We start from the raw sequence: 16,912 nt of genomic DNA, 5'->3' as shown, positions 1-16,912 counted from the left end.
ATAAACCTATAGTACATTACAATTAGTGTTGTGTGAGCTCAGTATTAGACAGTCTAGAACCCCTGCTGTTTAGGGGGGATGGGGTGGGAAGGGACATGAATTTTCAAGGTATTTCAAGCCTGTTACAAGATGAATAAAGGCCTCTCTGATTAACCATTTAATATTTCTTCAAAGATGTAGAGACAGTCGTATAATTCCTAAGTTTGTGTATCAAAGAACAAGTGATATCAATCAGAGCAAAATGTATTTATCGCAAAACTTCATTATTCCTCTTATGTATTTGTATTCATTATATCAGGATACTAAATTCCATATGTCTCGAAATATATTTCATTTTAGCATTAGATATAATTTCTTAGAACAAGATCAGTAGCATAGTTTATACTCATATCAGTGCTTTTTTTGTGTACAATAGAATGAAGAAATTTAATTCATTACATCAGTCTCAAATGAATGTAGCTGTCTCTACATTCACATAATGGCATATTATACCTTTCATACTACTGCTTAATATTTTCAGAGGAATCTATTCTCAAAAAAAAAAAAAAAAGGATTTAACTATGCTGTAACTCCGGATTATGTTCTAGAAGGATTTTTTATGCAGTGTTGTAAATGGAATTTGCATCCTTTCAGCAGATGTTGCCAATATTATTAGACTAAAAAACCACTGCTCTGCTCCTTCCTCCAACTCCAATATTCAGTATTTTCATCTTAGAAAGAAAGCTTGACTATCACTTAAAAAGATCAGGAATATTATAATTTTGAGAGCTGATAAAAGGGAATACACAGTAGGCCTGATTACGGAGGATTATAATGAAAACATTACAAGTTTGCTTTCTAGCTCTTCTACTGTTTCATTCTGGATCATGATCCTACATTGTCAACTTATGGAAAAGCAAATGGATTATTATTAAAAATGTCCCAAACTGGCCTCCAGAATTACTAAGAAAGCACAAGTCATTGCATTCTCTTCCTCCATGACTTTATGGGTTGCCTAAAATAATCAAGTTTGGCATCACCTTGAGACCAATTGTAGATGGCATAAACTCCCCAGCTTATACCTTATTTAGACATCTAGTTTGGACACTCATAAGGTCATCGGGATCTTCCATCAAAAATTCATCCCATTTTGTCCAGAAACTGACGTCATCCACCGACTTCCTTGCAAGTCAGTTAGTGATATGTTCATCCACTGACTTGGATAATACCTTCATGTAGATGATGTCTTGTAACTCCTTCAAGACATCTTTCCACGAAATGTCACTAACTTATTTGAACACTATAAATTATATATTTAGTTTAATCCTTTATCCAAGTGTAAGCAAACAAAGTTTGCACCTCAAGTATCATCAGGACTGGGGCACCTCTTGGTAAAGGTGGATAAAGCTCCACATCACTTGCCTTAGTATCCCATAATGCAAAGCACATCTCCTTGCAGACATGTATAATGCTATACATTATGGAAAGGGTCACTACCCAGATCAGCTTCCTTGTTTAAGTGCAGGGTTACCTCTCCAAAAACTCGTGAGAACCCCCTGGATCACCCAACAATGAGCAACCTGCAGGATCAAAAACTCAGCGTTGTTCCCCTCAGTAACAGGCTTACCCTTCCACTGAGAGAAATTCTCAGTGTTGGCTCTACCCTGTGGCAGGCTCACTCCCACCACCAAGCAGAGCCGCTCATATTTCATCTGGGGTGGGTAACAGCAACAGCCGTGCCTCAGTTAACTTCACGGGCTACAGCATTGCCCTCATCCCTGCAGGATCTGGGTGACAGCAATAGCTTCTCTTCAGTGGAAGCCAGACTCAAGGTGATACCAAGGTTGAGGCAATCAATGCAGAAGTCATATCTACCTATACGAGTTGCCAAAAGGTGTCACACCTTATTATTAAATTACTCTGGATTAGAGAAGGATGTTGGAAGTTTTTTTTTTCCACTTGGTTAGACTATAAATTATATATTTAGTTTAATCGTTTATCCAAGTGTAAGCAAATAAAGTTTGCACCCGAAGTATCTTCAGGACTGGGGCAACTCGTGGTAAAGGTGGATAAAGCTCCACATCACTTGTCTTGGTATCACCTCTGGGTCTGGCTCCCACTGAAGAGACCTCAATAAAGGTCGAAACCAGTCTGGGTAGTGACCCTTTCCATAATGCATAGCATTATACATGTCCACTAGGAGATGTGTTTTGCACATCTCCTTATGGGATACTAAGTCAAGTGATGTGGAGCTTTATCCACCTTTGCCACGAGTTGCCCCAGTCATGAAGATACTTCAGGTGCAAACTTTGTTTGTTTATCAACAGACTGCAATTTATAGTCTAACCAAATGGGGGGGGGGGAAAAAACTTCCAACATCCTTCTCTAATCCAGAGTAATTTAATAATAAGGTGTGACACCTTTTGGCAACTCGTATAGGTAGATATGACTTCTGCATTGCTTCAACCTTGGTGTCACCTCTGGGTCTGGCTTCCACTGCCAAGACCTCTATAAAGGTCAAAACCGGTTGGAAGCTTGGGTGATGAATGGTAATGCTATAGCCCATGAAGTTAACTGAGGCACAGCTGTTGCTGTTACCCACAGATGAAATATGAGTGGCTCTGCTCGGTGGTGGGGTCAGTCTGCCATGGTGTAGAGCCAATGCAGAGAGTTCTTCTCAGTGGCAGGGTGAGCCTGCTACTGAGGGGAACAATGCTGAGTTTTTTGCTCCTGCGGGTTGCTCATTATTGGGGGATCTCATGAGTTTTTGGAGAGGTAACCCTGCACTTAAACAGTGAAACCGGTCTGGGTAGTTACCCTTCCCATAATGCATAGCATTATACATGTCCACAAGGAGATGTGCTTTGCATTATGGGATACTAAGGCAAGTGATGTGGAGCTTTATCCACCTTTACCATGAGTTGCCCCAGTCCTGAAGATACTTCAGGTGCAAACTTTGTTTGCTTACACTTGGACAAAGGATTAAACTAAATATATAATTTATAGTCTAACCAAGTTGTGTGTGTTGGGGGGACTTATTTGAACACTGTTTCTTGCAATTTTTACTCAGTTGAATAATATGTTTTACAAGCAAGAATTTGGATTTACAATGAGCAGCTTCTCTCTCTTCCTTCAGCTGACCTTTTTAATGTAGAATTTTGAGAGGACCTTGATAACAGAAATGAGTTTAAAAAAGCAGTAGCATGATGGAGATATGCAGATATTTTTATTATTTTGGGAACATTATCTCCCTTAACTCTTATAAACCCACTATCAAATTTATATTAATGCTCAAAAAGATGGACAATATTGGCAGTCTGTTGATTAAACTAGCATTGTTCAAAGATTACAGCACCAATGTAACTTTTAACCAATTCAAAATGTTAGCAGCCTCCTGAGGTTTTCTAAATATAGCATACCTTTCTACAAATATTAAGAGGTATATAGAATTCCCTTTTCTTGATGTTCTCATCACTAAAATGGCTGAAAATGGTGTTACTCTTGAAGTGTATTGTAAACCTAAACTGAAATAACTGGTAGCAAGTGTAAAGGGTACAATATGTTCAGGAAGAATAAACAGGATAGGAGAGGAGAGGAGGGGTCATGCTGCTGATGATGTCGGATGACTTGAATCCAGTTAGTAGTTATTATTATTAGACACCTCCGGGTAGTCCAAAGACTCATCGAGGGAGGGCACCTGTTCTACAACTCTCTCCACTAACTGATCGCAACTACACCAACGCCATCTACCACCAACCATAATTATAAGTTATAATTACTGGTAACAGTTTTTCATGTAGCAGTGACTTTGAAGCCATCTGGTGTGAGGTAAAATCTAACAAGATCAAATACATAGTGGAGTGTTGTTATGGACGCTGGGTGTAACAACACAGACCAGGTGTTGTTACAGACCTAGTGATGAAGAAATACATCACCAAATAAGGATGGTGGGCACAAAAAGAGTAATCGTAGGGGAGATTTTAATTATCCAAATACTGATTGGGTTGCAGTAAAATCTCATGAGAAGAAGGAAATTAAATTTATTGAGCTGTTGAGAAACAACTTTCTCAAGCAGCATGCGGCAGAAGCAACTCAAGGTCAAAGTGTGTTTAATTTTGATTATACTGTCAGAGGATATTTCAGTTAAAGGTGTAACTATTCTGCCTCCAGTTGCTGACAGTGATACTGCGGTACTCATTTGTTAAGTGGCTAATTTTATGAATGTTCCATTTAGAAAAGATTATATGCTGAGCTACAAAGAAAGAAATTACGATGAACTGAGGAGCAAACTGGGTTCAATACAGTGGTATCAAATGCTTGGAAGAACATCAACAGTGCATGGGAAGCATTTAAAAAGACTTAAATGATGCAATATCAGAATGTGTCCCGACAGGTCAAAGAATAAATAGGGTGGGAGTCAGACAGATGTGTAATATTATCAACAAGGGATTCGTAAGAAAAGGATGTGGAGGGAATACCTTTGATGTCTGTTTTGAAAATTATAAGCAGCAGGCCAGAAGAGTCACAACTATTGCACAGAATGCTCAAGTCTTAGTAGTATAATAAGAAACTGACTTTGCAAGCTAAATACAGGGTGTTCGGGATAAATTTGACAGTTTCGTAAGGAAAAAGAAAATCTTCTTTGTATCTATTAAATTTAATGAATTGACAAAAAAACATTACAGGCAGAGTTAATTACAATACTATCAACAAGATTTACTCAAAATAACCACCATTAGCATCGATCACAGCTTCAATTCTGCTTCGGAACCTCGAACAAGCTGATGCTACAGTCTCCCTGGGAAGGGCCGCAAAAACTGTTTTAATTTTATCCATTAACTGGGCTTTTGTATTACTGGAAGTGCGATTGGTGTCTTTTTCAACTGCGCCCCATACAAAATAATCCATGGGGTTAAGGTCTGGGGAGTTTGGAGGCCAAACATTTGGACTGGTGAAGTCGTAGAAATTTTCAGACAACCATTTTTGACTTTTCCCAGAGGTGTGGCAAGGGGCCGAATCCTGCTGCCATACATACGGCCTACCATTGGCTACCCTTGTTATCCAGGGCTTGACTACAGTTAGCAACTCCACGAACAAAGCCCGAATTCCAATGCCAGGGTTCTTCAACACCTGTTCCTGCAGATTTGCGAGGAATTCTGCTGTACGAACGCAATCAGATCGTCTGCTAGGGATCTTTCTTCTTGCTACATCCTCGTAGTCACCATTGCAAGTCTCTAGTTCATGCCTGATTGTTTTTACTGTATTCAGGGAGCATTGGGCAGCAGTCGTAATATCCTTATTTTGATGGCGGGCACGAATCATCATGATACAAGTTATTCTCTTCCATGATTCAGGTGGGTTCCAGCTATCCATCCTTTCTGACATCTTGTATATGAATGAAGAAGGGTCCAAACTTTTAAATGAAGAGAAGTGTGTGTTAATACATGTAACTTACGGAAAAATATAATTAATTATAAATATGTCAAATTTATCCCGAACACCCTGTACAACCCCCAAGAATTCTATCAATATGCTAGAATTTCTATCAATATGAAAGAAACTTAGATGTATGAGGAGGAGTTATTCAAGCTGTTGCACACACAAAGAATTCACCAATAAGCAATGATGGGATATCAGCATTGATGCTAAATAGAGTATTCAGCCAAAATGGCTATTTTTTTGACCAGGCTATATAATCAGAACAGGAAAGATTTGACAGGAGTGGAAAGAATATATGGCAATCCCAATGCACAAGGGTGGTACAAAGACTGATATATCCAACTATTGACCACTCTGTATCACAGGAGTGGTGTGAAGTTTTTGGAAAAGTTGGTTATGGCTCGCATTTTCAGAAACGGATTGACAGAAAATTTCTGCTTTGGAATGAACAGCATATATTTACTAATGGAAGGTCATGTTTTAGCAACTTGGTCACATTCTATAATAATGTTTTCATTGATCTAGACAAAAGGAATGGATACTCCATGAGTATCCATGGCTTTTGACAGAATACAGCATGGATGACTGTTGCATCAGTTGAAGAGTATGGGATTGGATTATAAAATATTAGTGTGGGTAAGAGGATGTCTAACTGACAGGTATCAAAAAATGGTATATAGGGGATGTGAGTCTGCAAGATTTAAGGTAAGCAGTCGGGTACCATGAGGATCAGTCCATGATCCACTGTTATTCAATCTGTACATGAATGACATTAGGAAGGATTTGACAGGTGACATAAAGCTATTTGTTGTGATGCAGAAATAGGTGGGGTAATCAGGAATGTGGCTGACATACAGTACCTGCAGAATGATCTGAATAGACTGGAATTGTGGCCATAGGAAAATGGATGTGAGTTCACTGTCAGTATATGTAAAATCGTGCACTTTGGTGTGATTACATATCGATGTTGTATTATATTGTTGGGATTATGCTATAAGAAACTGCTCAAATTAGGAATCTTGGAGTGTTAGTAGATAGGAAGTTGAAGTTCAGGGGCCATGTTGCAATGATTCCAAATGCTGAAACGAACTTTGACATGGAAAGATAAGGATATCATTTTGCCTTTTTACAAGGCCTTGATAAGACCTCACTTAGACTATTGTGTGAGAGTCTGGTTTTCATTGTGATTCTGATACAGTGGAGAGTGCAAAGGAGAGTTAAAAATGATGTCAGGATTGTAGAATACTGATTATGAAGATAGATTGAGAATTTGTAGACTGCAGATACTAGCAAACAGGAGAAAGAAGGGGTGATATGATCGAGACTTACAATCTTTTGAAGGATCATACAGGATTTCAGTTGATGGAATTTTTCATTTTATGGAGGGTGTAGGGAAAGGATGCAAGAGTGAATGAATGCCACCAAGAACTGGGTGAGATCTAGATTTATTTCTCATGGAGTGGTATGTGATTGGAATAAAGTAAGGAATTGCCATGGGATATGTGTACAAGCAGTGTGAATGAATTCAAGAACATTTATGATAGCTGGTGAGTGTAATATGTTGTCTCCCTCAATGAGTCCTTTGACTTCCTAGAGGTCTCGTAATAATAATAATAATTATAGAAAAGACAGATCTGGTCTGGCCAGCCATACTTATAACACCAACCATGCAGTCGATGGGAAATTTTTCAATCATGCTTTATGTAGAAAATAACTTTTATTCATGAAGTCTGAAGAAATCGGTTACAGTTATACATTCACATGGATTCCAGAATAAACACCAAGGACTGATATATAGGTATCACTTTTTAAATCTTTTAACATCAGAGATTTCAATTTTGCCAACAATCACTGTGTCATTAGCTGCAGATAGCTAATGCATGTCATGGGATTTACTTTATTAGTTTAGCATGAACTTATTTATTTGTTTTGTAATGAATTTTTTGTGTTTAGTCAACTTTGTGATCTTCGTATTTATATTTTTGGTGTTTTAAGAACTGAAGAAGCTGCCAGTTCTATTCCAGTCAGGTGGTGAAAGTAGTGGGTGGATGTTACATAATTTAATGACTAATAAATTCCTGTTGATATTGAATGTTTTAGTCATAAAACATTTTATGTTTATATAATTTTCCTTCAATTTAATCTGTTATCTGTCAAAACTCAAGTTTTATCATATCTTATATTTCTGACTTTACTTTTTTTTTTTTTAATTGCCATCCTGGCAATGAACATTTGTTTTGCTAGGCTTTTTTCCTCCCATTCTGTTCAACACATTCCCGAATGCTAACAATGGCCAGTTCTTTCCTAATATTCTAATTTTTAATACATTACTGTTATTAATGCCATCTCGTCATTACCCCCTTATCTTTCTCAGAGCTCTCATGTCTGTGGTCTCCAGCCTTTGATCAAGAGTTTTATTTCTAACCTGGCTCTCAGATCCATAAGTTAAAATTGATTTCAACACTGTCTTGCATACAGCTAGTTTAGTGTTTTGACTAATTTCTCTCCTATTCCATATAAATTTATTCAGTTGACTTCTACTGTACAAAATTTGTTAATTCTATTGTCTATTTTGAAATATAATTTGTCATCTTTGCTGAAAATTGTGCCTAAATAGCTGAAATTTTACTAATTCTATAGGTTTTCCATTCAATTTACAGTTAATGTTTCTGGTGTTTCTGCATTTTTTTTCACTGCCTTGGTCTTTTTATTGCTGATTTTCGTACTAAATTTATTACAGCAGTTATTCAGTTTAGTCTGGGAATTCTGCATATTTTGTATTATGTTTATTTAGAAGTATAATATTATTGGCTTAAAGTCAAGAGTAGGGATCAACATCTCCAATTTTGATATAAGGTTTAATACCACCTTCCTTCATTATGTTTATTTATTTATTCTTATGGCAAAAGTAATACAGAACAACTACAGGTCAATGTCCAGTCTGAGAAGCCAATCCAAGGCCTCATCCATCACCTTGTGGATGTCCTGTAGGCCACCACCATGAAATTGGTGCCTTGGGCAGTCGTTCACAATATGAGTAATCATCTGAGCCATGGGAGAACAATCACAATAAAGGTGGTCTAACAGTCCCCATTTATGTAGTAGGTAGCCACATCTGCCCTGGTTTGTTCTGATCCTGTTCATTGATGACCAAATCTTCCTAGGAAGAGCAAAACTAGGCTGCAGAGCACAGGGATCTTCTACTAAGAAGCCGTTTGTTGGACCAGTATTCTCTCCACATGTCAGATGTTGATGGCAAGGCAGCTGAAGAGAATTTGTCCGTGGACCAGAGAGAGGCTTTCTAGATTTTAGGCAAAGACTAGGTGGATTTATGAGTCTGGTGCAGGGGCAGGAGTGAGTTACTAATCGCTTTACTAAATTCTTTAATCGAGGCTTGTCTTCTCCCTATATTTGGTGGAGCAATGTTAGATAGGGCAAGCAGCCAGGAGAGGGGTGCTTCTCACTGTTCCACTAATTGTGTGCATGGTAGAGTCTAGCTGGTGTCTATAATGTTAGTGTGTGCACTTCTTTCCCAGATAGGGGCACAATATTCTGTTGCAGAGAATGCGAGGTCTTGTGCAGATGACCTTAGGACTTCTGCACCACAACCCCAGGTTGTTCCAGCAAGCCTTGAAATGATATTGTTTCTTGTTTTAATTTTGTTGGACAGGTTGGTGATGTGCCTTTTATAGGTTGTTAGTGTGTGCACTTCTGTCCAGGCTCACTCCAAGGTATTTATTAGACCTTCATTATATGATCTATATAGATGATGAATAACAATGGACATGTTTTGCACCCTTGTTGAGAGTTTATTTTTCACTTGGTTAGACTATAATAAGTTTAATTTAATCCTTTATCCAAGTGTGAGCAAACAAAGTTTGCACCTGAAAGTATCTTCAGGACTGAGCTAAGGTGGTGCAACACCAAGGCAACTCATGGCAATGGTGGAGAAAGCTATCATCACTCCTATCTCAGTATCTCCCATAATGCAAAGCACATCTCCTTGCGGATACGTGTAATGCTATGCATTAAGGCAAGCCTGGCTCCCACTGACGAGACCTCAATTAAAGGTTGAAACTGGTCTGGGTAGTGACCCTTGCCTTAATGCATAGCATTACACATATCTGCAAGGAGATGTGCTTTGCATTATGGGAGATACTGAGATAGGAGTGATGATAGCTTTCTCCACCTTTGGCACGAGTTGCCTTAGTGTTGCACCACCTTAGCTCAGTCCTGAAGATACTTTCAGGCGCAAATTTTGTTTGCACACACTTGGATAAAGGATTAAACTAAACTTATTATAATGTGCACCCTTGTCTCATGTCTGATTTAACATCACACCATCTTCCTGTACCTCCTTCAATTATAACTACTGACTTACAGCTCAAATATAGATTGTGTATCGCTCCAAATAATGTCCCATTTATACCATATAAGTGTAACGTTTTGAACAACTTATCTTTTGGCAACTTGTCATGTGGTTTTTTCAGATCTACAAAATTTAAATACTGATTCTTGTTAAATTGTCATGTTTTCTCAACTGTTTTCTTTTTTAAGTGAAAATTTGATACTGACAACCTCTAATTGTTATGAAATAAGCTTGTTGTTTTTCTCCAAGCATTCCTTCCACAATTTTTCTCCACTTTTTTCTTAAGTAAACTTACATAAATCATCCATTAGCATTCAGTAGGAAAATTCCTCTATAATTTTCACTTTCAGTTTTATTTCTCATTTTATAGATGGATACTATGAGCGCTCTACTCCGATCATCCAGAATTCAACCCTTTGACCAGGCCTTCTGAACTGTGTGGTGTAGCCACTATAAAACTTTTATACCTCCATAATTAGCATTTCTGGTTGAATGTCATTGATTCCAGCTGCCATTCTGCATTTCATGTTTTTGATGGCTTTTCTATTTCAAGGATTGATATGTATTCCTGATGTACGGAAATGTGAAGACAAGAGTTCAGACCTGCATGGGAGAGACAGAAAGTTTTCCAGTGACAGCTGGCTTGCATCAAGGATCAGCACTAAGCCCGTTCCTGTTTAATATTGTGATGGAGTGGTGACAGAGGAGGTGAGAGAAGATGTGCCTTGGACTGTGTTGTATGCAGATGACATCGTGATGTGTGCCGAATCAAGAGAAGAAGTGGCAGCTAAACTGGAAAGTTGGAGGAAAGTACTGGAAGAGAGAGTGAGGTATGAGACTGAGCAGAAGTAAGACAGAGCATATGTGTTGCAAAGTGGATGGCAGCCAGGAGACAGATCTGTTGCTGGAAGGAAATCATCAGGAAGGTCAGTGACTTTAGATACTTAGGTTCAACCATGAAAGAGGATGGTGAGGCTGAGAAGGAAGTGGGATGCAGAATGGAGGAACCAGAGAGAGATGATTGGAGTGCTATGTGATAACAGTGTGCCGATCAATCTAAAAGGCAAAATCTACAGGACAGTAGTGAGACCAGCTATGACATATGCTATGGAAACTGTTGCCCTGAGGTAAAATAAAATCAGCAGGATGGAGGTAGCAGAGATGAGAATGCTTAGGTGGATATGCAGTGTGACCAGTAAGGATCGTCTGAGAAATGACTATGTAAGGGGAGATGGTGAAAGTTACGAACTTAGTAGCAAAGATACAGGAGGCAAAGGTTGAGATGGTTTGGTCATGTGATGAGGGGGGAGGAAGAGTATGTGGGAAGAAAGGTCATGCAGATGGATATGCAGAGGAGGAGGAAGCTTGGGCAGTCAAAGAAGAGATGGTGGAGGAGGACTTGAGGATGAAGAACTTGGATGTGGCTGCAGTCCAAGACAGGAGGTTGTGGAGGAGACTCACTACAAACAGTAACCCTACTTAAGTGGGAAAAGCTGCAGAAGAAGAAAAATGTGTATTCCTGATTGCATTCCTGTCGAGTGTTTTTACCACCATGCTGTAACTTCTTGTCTTGTTTACCAATCTTTTCAATTAATCACTCTTCAGTTTTTATGTCATCTTTATTATTTTTTTATTCATTTTAGGGTACTTTTTCCTCCATTTCTGAGCTTTCTCATTATTCTCCAGAATATTTTAGCACCTTATTTATATTTATTTTATGCAGTCCTGCACATGTCATTCATTGTGGATTTTCCAGAGAGTAAACAGATGATCTGATCAGAAAGAGTAGAAAGCAGATTATAAGATGCGGTAAAGAGGTCTGGCCAGACTTGGTCAGCTATTCTTGAAATGTCAAGCAAGAGAGAGAGAGAGAGAGAGAGAGAACCCACATGACTTTCTAGTATTCCATAGCTTAGAAATAGAATTGCTTGGAGGAAGCATTTACACCTCCTGGAATGTTTAAAAGTTCCATATACCTGCAGCTTGGCATACTTTAGGTGGACCTCAATATTAACCTTTTCATACATGAATTTTTATATTCATTTATAAAAAAATTATAATAGCATGATACAGTACCATTTAATCTTACAGTATTACCATGAATTCATTAATTTTGCTAAATTTATGTCCTGTACATGTAAAAAAATTATGTCCTCATCTGAGGACATCATGCATCACACCAACAGACTACAGACATATTTCTGTAGAAACGACTTAGACCAAGGAATTTATTTTCATTGAAAGACATTACAAGTGTGACAAAACAGATTATAAACAATTTATATTTTGCTGAAACACTGCATGAATGATCAAGATTTGGATTACTTAGTACATAGGAAAAAGTAGAATTCTCTTTGCCACATTTTGTATGGAAAGACTGAAAAACATTCTGGACAGATTGGAACCTCACATCTACCACAGATGTATCTTGTGGTGGACACTTCTTTGGGAAGTGTCCACCACCACCATCAAAATGTTTCTCATGTTGCACAGAGCGAGTTCTGCGTTTCTTTAGTGCTGGCAGTGTCTGACTTGAAGGGTGTCCTTGTTTTTTTGTACCTAGCTGAGCTAAACCTTGATTATATCAAATCAGTTGCCACTCTTGATTTGAATTCCAGCAAATCCAATTTTCTCACTAAACCACACTGGTTGTCTCTGCAATGGCATATGACCAGCAACAGCTGTATTTTGCACACTAGCTGGACTTTGAATGTTGCAAGTCTGACCAACAGGGAAAAGGCACTGAACATCACTGTCTTCTCTTGAACTGTCACTCTCTGTAGGATCATTTTGTGGCTGCTGGTATGTAGGATCATCAGAATCACTCAGCTCCAAACCATCTTCAGATTCCTCCAACAGTTTTTTTTCAATCTTCTCTTCAGTAAGTCTCTTGTGGTAATAACCCTTTTTTATGCCTGATGGACCTGGATTTTGGTTATCCATCTGTAAAAGAGATGATAATGCCAATTAACACACTTACTATTCATTTATGTTTGAAAAAATAAAATAAATAAAATTATAAAAATATTGTACAAGAACTTTCTAACCTCAAACTATTTGCAGCATAATTACCTTACAAACATATTGTCCTCATGTGAGGACAGGTTGTTTTCAAGTTCGTTTTATGAATATGGTAATAAACATGAACAAATTAAATATTCACACTTCATCTACAAGGTATACCAATATATAAAACCATACTAACCTTTCCAGAAGACTCATAAAATCACCAAATTCAAATCAACAAAACAGCAGCTTTTCACTTCCTCCTTGATACCACCATGCACTGCACAGAGATTGATATTCCTGTGACTCTCTTGAAACTCCTGCCATCTGGTCTGGTTTCTAAGAACACTTTGGTCTCCACCAGATGAGGACTACATGCATACAGTAGCACTAAATTATGAATGAATAATTATTATGAGGGAAAATATATGTGTCCTCATATGAGGCCCTTATGCATGAGAGGGGTTAACATCCACCTCAATGAACCTAAGAAGTTACACATGTACAACCCTCATTATGAAAATTTGTACTGACAAACCATGCTCTAGATATCTATTTATTGTACTCAGGATTAAATGGAAGAAGACTGCTCAGCTGCATAGAAGTTGTCACAAGTCTGAGAGATTATTTTTAAGAATCAGCAGCTACTATGAATTTATGAAGTTCCATGTACTTGCAGCTTAGTTTACTTTAGACACCAGAACATGAAAATTAGGGAATTCATTAACAGAGATGGCTAGAACTTCTACCATGAATTTTTATATGCAATACATAAGTTCTAGAGTCATTTCTGTTCCTTTAAAACACAAAGATAAGATGATTGTTTCACATTTGCTTAATAGTGTCTTGATTAATTTTTATGAAGTAACTTAATGAGCGATTTGGTAACGGTTGTAGGGAGCTGATCTGCTAAAATAAGTCTGGTATTCGGAAATATTTATGCAAATGAAGGGCAAAGGAGAAAACTGTTGTTTTAGGCATTTTAGGTGATATTATGAGGTTACATTTTCAGTAAACAAGATAAGTTAGAAGAGTTGTCCATTTATAACCATGTTGTTATATTCTTTAGTACAAGTAATTTAATTTCTTTAATTTTAATTTGTATATTGTTATTGGATGCATTGCCATTTTTTTTACTATGTTTTACAGGCTATCATCTGCATGCCCCTGAATCATACTTCCCATATTTCCATAAACATAATGTAACAACAGTTGTGAGACTTAATAAGAAAATTTATGATTCCCACCGATTTTCTGACAATGGTTTTGACCATAGGGATTTATTTTTTGTTGATGGTAGCACACCTAGTGATGCAATAATGAAAGATTTTTTAGAGATTTCTGAAAATGCTGTTGGAGCACTTGCTATTCACTGTAAAGGTAAAGCAAATTTTATTTTAAACATGCATAAAGAATTTTTTTTTTTTTGATTTAACTTTTGTCTTTTATTAATCATGTACTTTTTTAAGAATCGGCAGCACAAGGCTGACTCGAATTTTTCACTGAAATAGCAAAATTAGAAATCACAGAATTTTGCAATGTTAGAGAGTCGTATTATGTCATTACAGAATTAAGTGTTAACTGTGTATTTTTAACACTCTTCAAAGTAAAAAAGCACCATATTTTTGCAGACATAGGATTATGTAGTGTTGATTGTGGGTCATATAAGTCATGTAATATAAAGTTGCCTTCCTTGATGACCCCTGTGACTTTCATAGATGTGTGATGTAATAATATTTTTAATACCATAGGTAGACACATCTGTCTTGATTCAAATATACCTCAAATGCAAATGGATAAATTCTGATATAATTTTATATATGTTATATTATATTTACATAGCTGAAGCATTAAATGGTTAAAGCACTCATTATATTTCTAAATGAGTACAACAGTGATCTGGCATGGCACATCACCAAGCTAACTCTTCGTGTCAGTGATTCATATTGAAGTTTCTGGAACACTATGGGAAACTGTAATTAGTAAATCCTCCCCAAGCCCAAAGTATGGTTGTGGTTTATAGATGTCTTTGCCAGTTTGGCCACATGGCCCACTGGCTCTTTATAACTTTTCAGTTTCTCACCAATCCATTCCTGAATTAGTAAAAATGTTAAAGAGAAAAAAGAAGGTCCTTAGCCTTCTCTACCCCCCCCCCCCCCCATACACTCTTAGGCAGATATCTATATGTCACTTTGCATTACCATCCTGCCTAGAAAAACTTGGAATTTCAAGATCAGAGCAAATTTCATTTTCAAGATCTACACACTTTGTCTGAAATAACAGGGTTATAACAAACCAGTTATCCCCCCCCCCCTCAAAAAAAAAACCTAAATCAAAGGTACAACAGGTAGACTGGGCTCTCTCTTAAAACAGTTGAAAATTAAAACAGACTAGAAACCTTTGAAAAAAAAAATTCTACTTTCCTAAAACAAATCAAGGACAGACTGTTAAAATCCTCTGTCCTCCTTTCTAAATGTCTATAGTATCCCCTGGTATTTTATATAAACTGATCACCTTGGTAAGAAGAAAAGAACATAAAAATCATGTTCAGAATGGGCAACCTAAAAGTGGGCTAGCATAAGATGCTTTAAATAATAGCCATTTCATAAGGTCGAAAAAAGTGAATTTAAATCACAAAGACCTCCCGGTTGTAGCTGAAATTCTTCATAACTCGAATAACTGCACTAGAATTGATGGTGTGATCCTACACACATTTTGGCATACTACCTATCCTCCCTTTTTCAATAACCACAGAAGATCACCACAAAGAGCTTAATGTTATTGTACTCATAAACACACACTCTTGATGTACAATCTTGTTCGGAATTATCACATACATAAGTATTTACAATTCTCATTCAGCACAGCCTTTTACTTGAATTTTTTGTTCACATGTAAGTGCTCCTTCTTGTCTTTCTTTCTGCTGGCTTGTTCTTGATTTCCTGCCAAATTTCTTCTTTATCCTAGTCGTCAGTTATTCCATGCCCTATAGGACCCTTAACATGGTTGCAATGTGCAGCTCTTTCCTTTTGATTACCAAATGGACCTCACATAGCAGCGGACCCAGTTAAGAGAAGGTTAAGAACCCTAAGACATACACTTCTCTTTTGATTACCAACAGCAGACCCAGGTGGTGGTGGACCCAGGTAAGAGAAGGTGAAATTCCTAAGACTCCAAGACCTCAGACTTACAACGCTTCTCTTTCATTTACTAACAGCAGACTTCACGTGGTGGCAGACCCAGGTAAGAGAAGATGAAAACGCTAAGACAAAGTCCTTCTTGACATCTCGCCTTATATAAGCCCGGACTTCCGTTGTACACATGTGTACATTTCTCAAACTTTCCATATGTGGTCATGCAGTATGTCAATTCTTAGAATTCTTCGCTATTCTTAGAATTAGACTTACTGGTTAGACATGAGTTAACAGTATTACATGATGATGTCATGCACCACATTATTTTAGCAAAGGCTTATTTAAGTCATTAAAACTACAAGATTATTACAGACAAAATTAACATTTCTCTAAGTACATTCCTTTTAAAAAAACAAGTAAAAGCGAACGGGATAAGTTACATATCATGAGAAATTTTACACTTCCACATCATCCTTTTTTATGAATCTCTTGCTTAATAAGATTACACATCCATTTGACTCCTACCCTATTTATTCTTTGAACTCTCAGGACTCATTCTGATATTGCATCCTTTAAATATTTTTAAAATGCTACCCATGCACTATCGATGTTTTTTTTTTCATCCAGCAACTGATACCATTGCACTGAACTCAGTAATATCCTCAGTTAGTCATAATTTCTGCTTTGTAGTTCAGCACATAACTTTTTCTAAATGGAACATTCATAAACTTAGCCACTTCCCAAATGAGTACCACATTATCATTACCAACAGGAAGCAGAATAGTTACATCTTTAACTGAAATACCCTCTGACACTATAATGAAATTCTAACACTCTTTGACCTCGAGTTCCTTCTGTCACTCGCTGCTTCAGGAAGTTGTCTTGCAATAGTTTAATAAAATCGGTTTCATTTTGTTCATGAGATTTTACTGCTACCCAACCAATCTTTGGATTATTAAAGTCTCCCGTTATGATTACTCTTTTT

At 37.3% G+C, this 16,912-nt stretch overlaps 1 protein-coding gene across 2 annotated transcripts in view; it reads left to right on the top strand.

Moving 5' to 3' along the window:
• The window catches only part of LOC150093032 (dual specificity protein phosphatase CDC14A-like), a 382,808-nt gene that overhangs the window by 291,834 nt on the left and 74,062 nt on the right, over nt 1-16,912 (top strand). For both annotated transcript variants that reach the window (XM_090413766.1, XM_090413767.1), the window contains one exon: nt 13,943-14,173. In XM_090413766.1, the coding sequence (XP_090269892.1) occupies nt 13,943-14,173 (231 nt within the window). The remainder of the gene's footprint in view (nt 1-13,942; nt 14,174-16,912) is intronic.

This window comes from Typopeltis vanoorti, chromosome 24, assembly GCF_054136105.1.
Source record: "Typopeltis vanoorti isolate ZY-2024b chromosome 24, IOZ_Tvanoo_1.0, whole genome shotgun sequence".
Classification (NCBI taxonomy): Eukaryota; Metazoa; Arthropoda; class Arachnida; order Uropygi; family Thelyphonidae; genus Typopeltis; species Typopeltis vanoorti.
The sequence above is the reverse complement of the archived record's forward strand: the minus strand, read 5'-3'. Positions and strand labels throughout refer to the sequence as shown.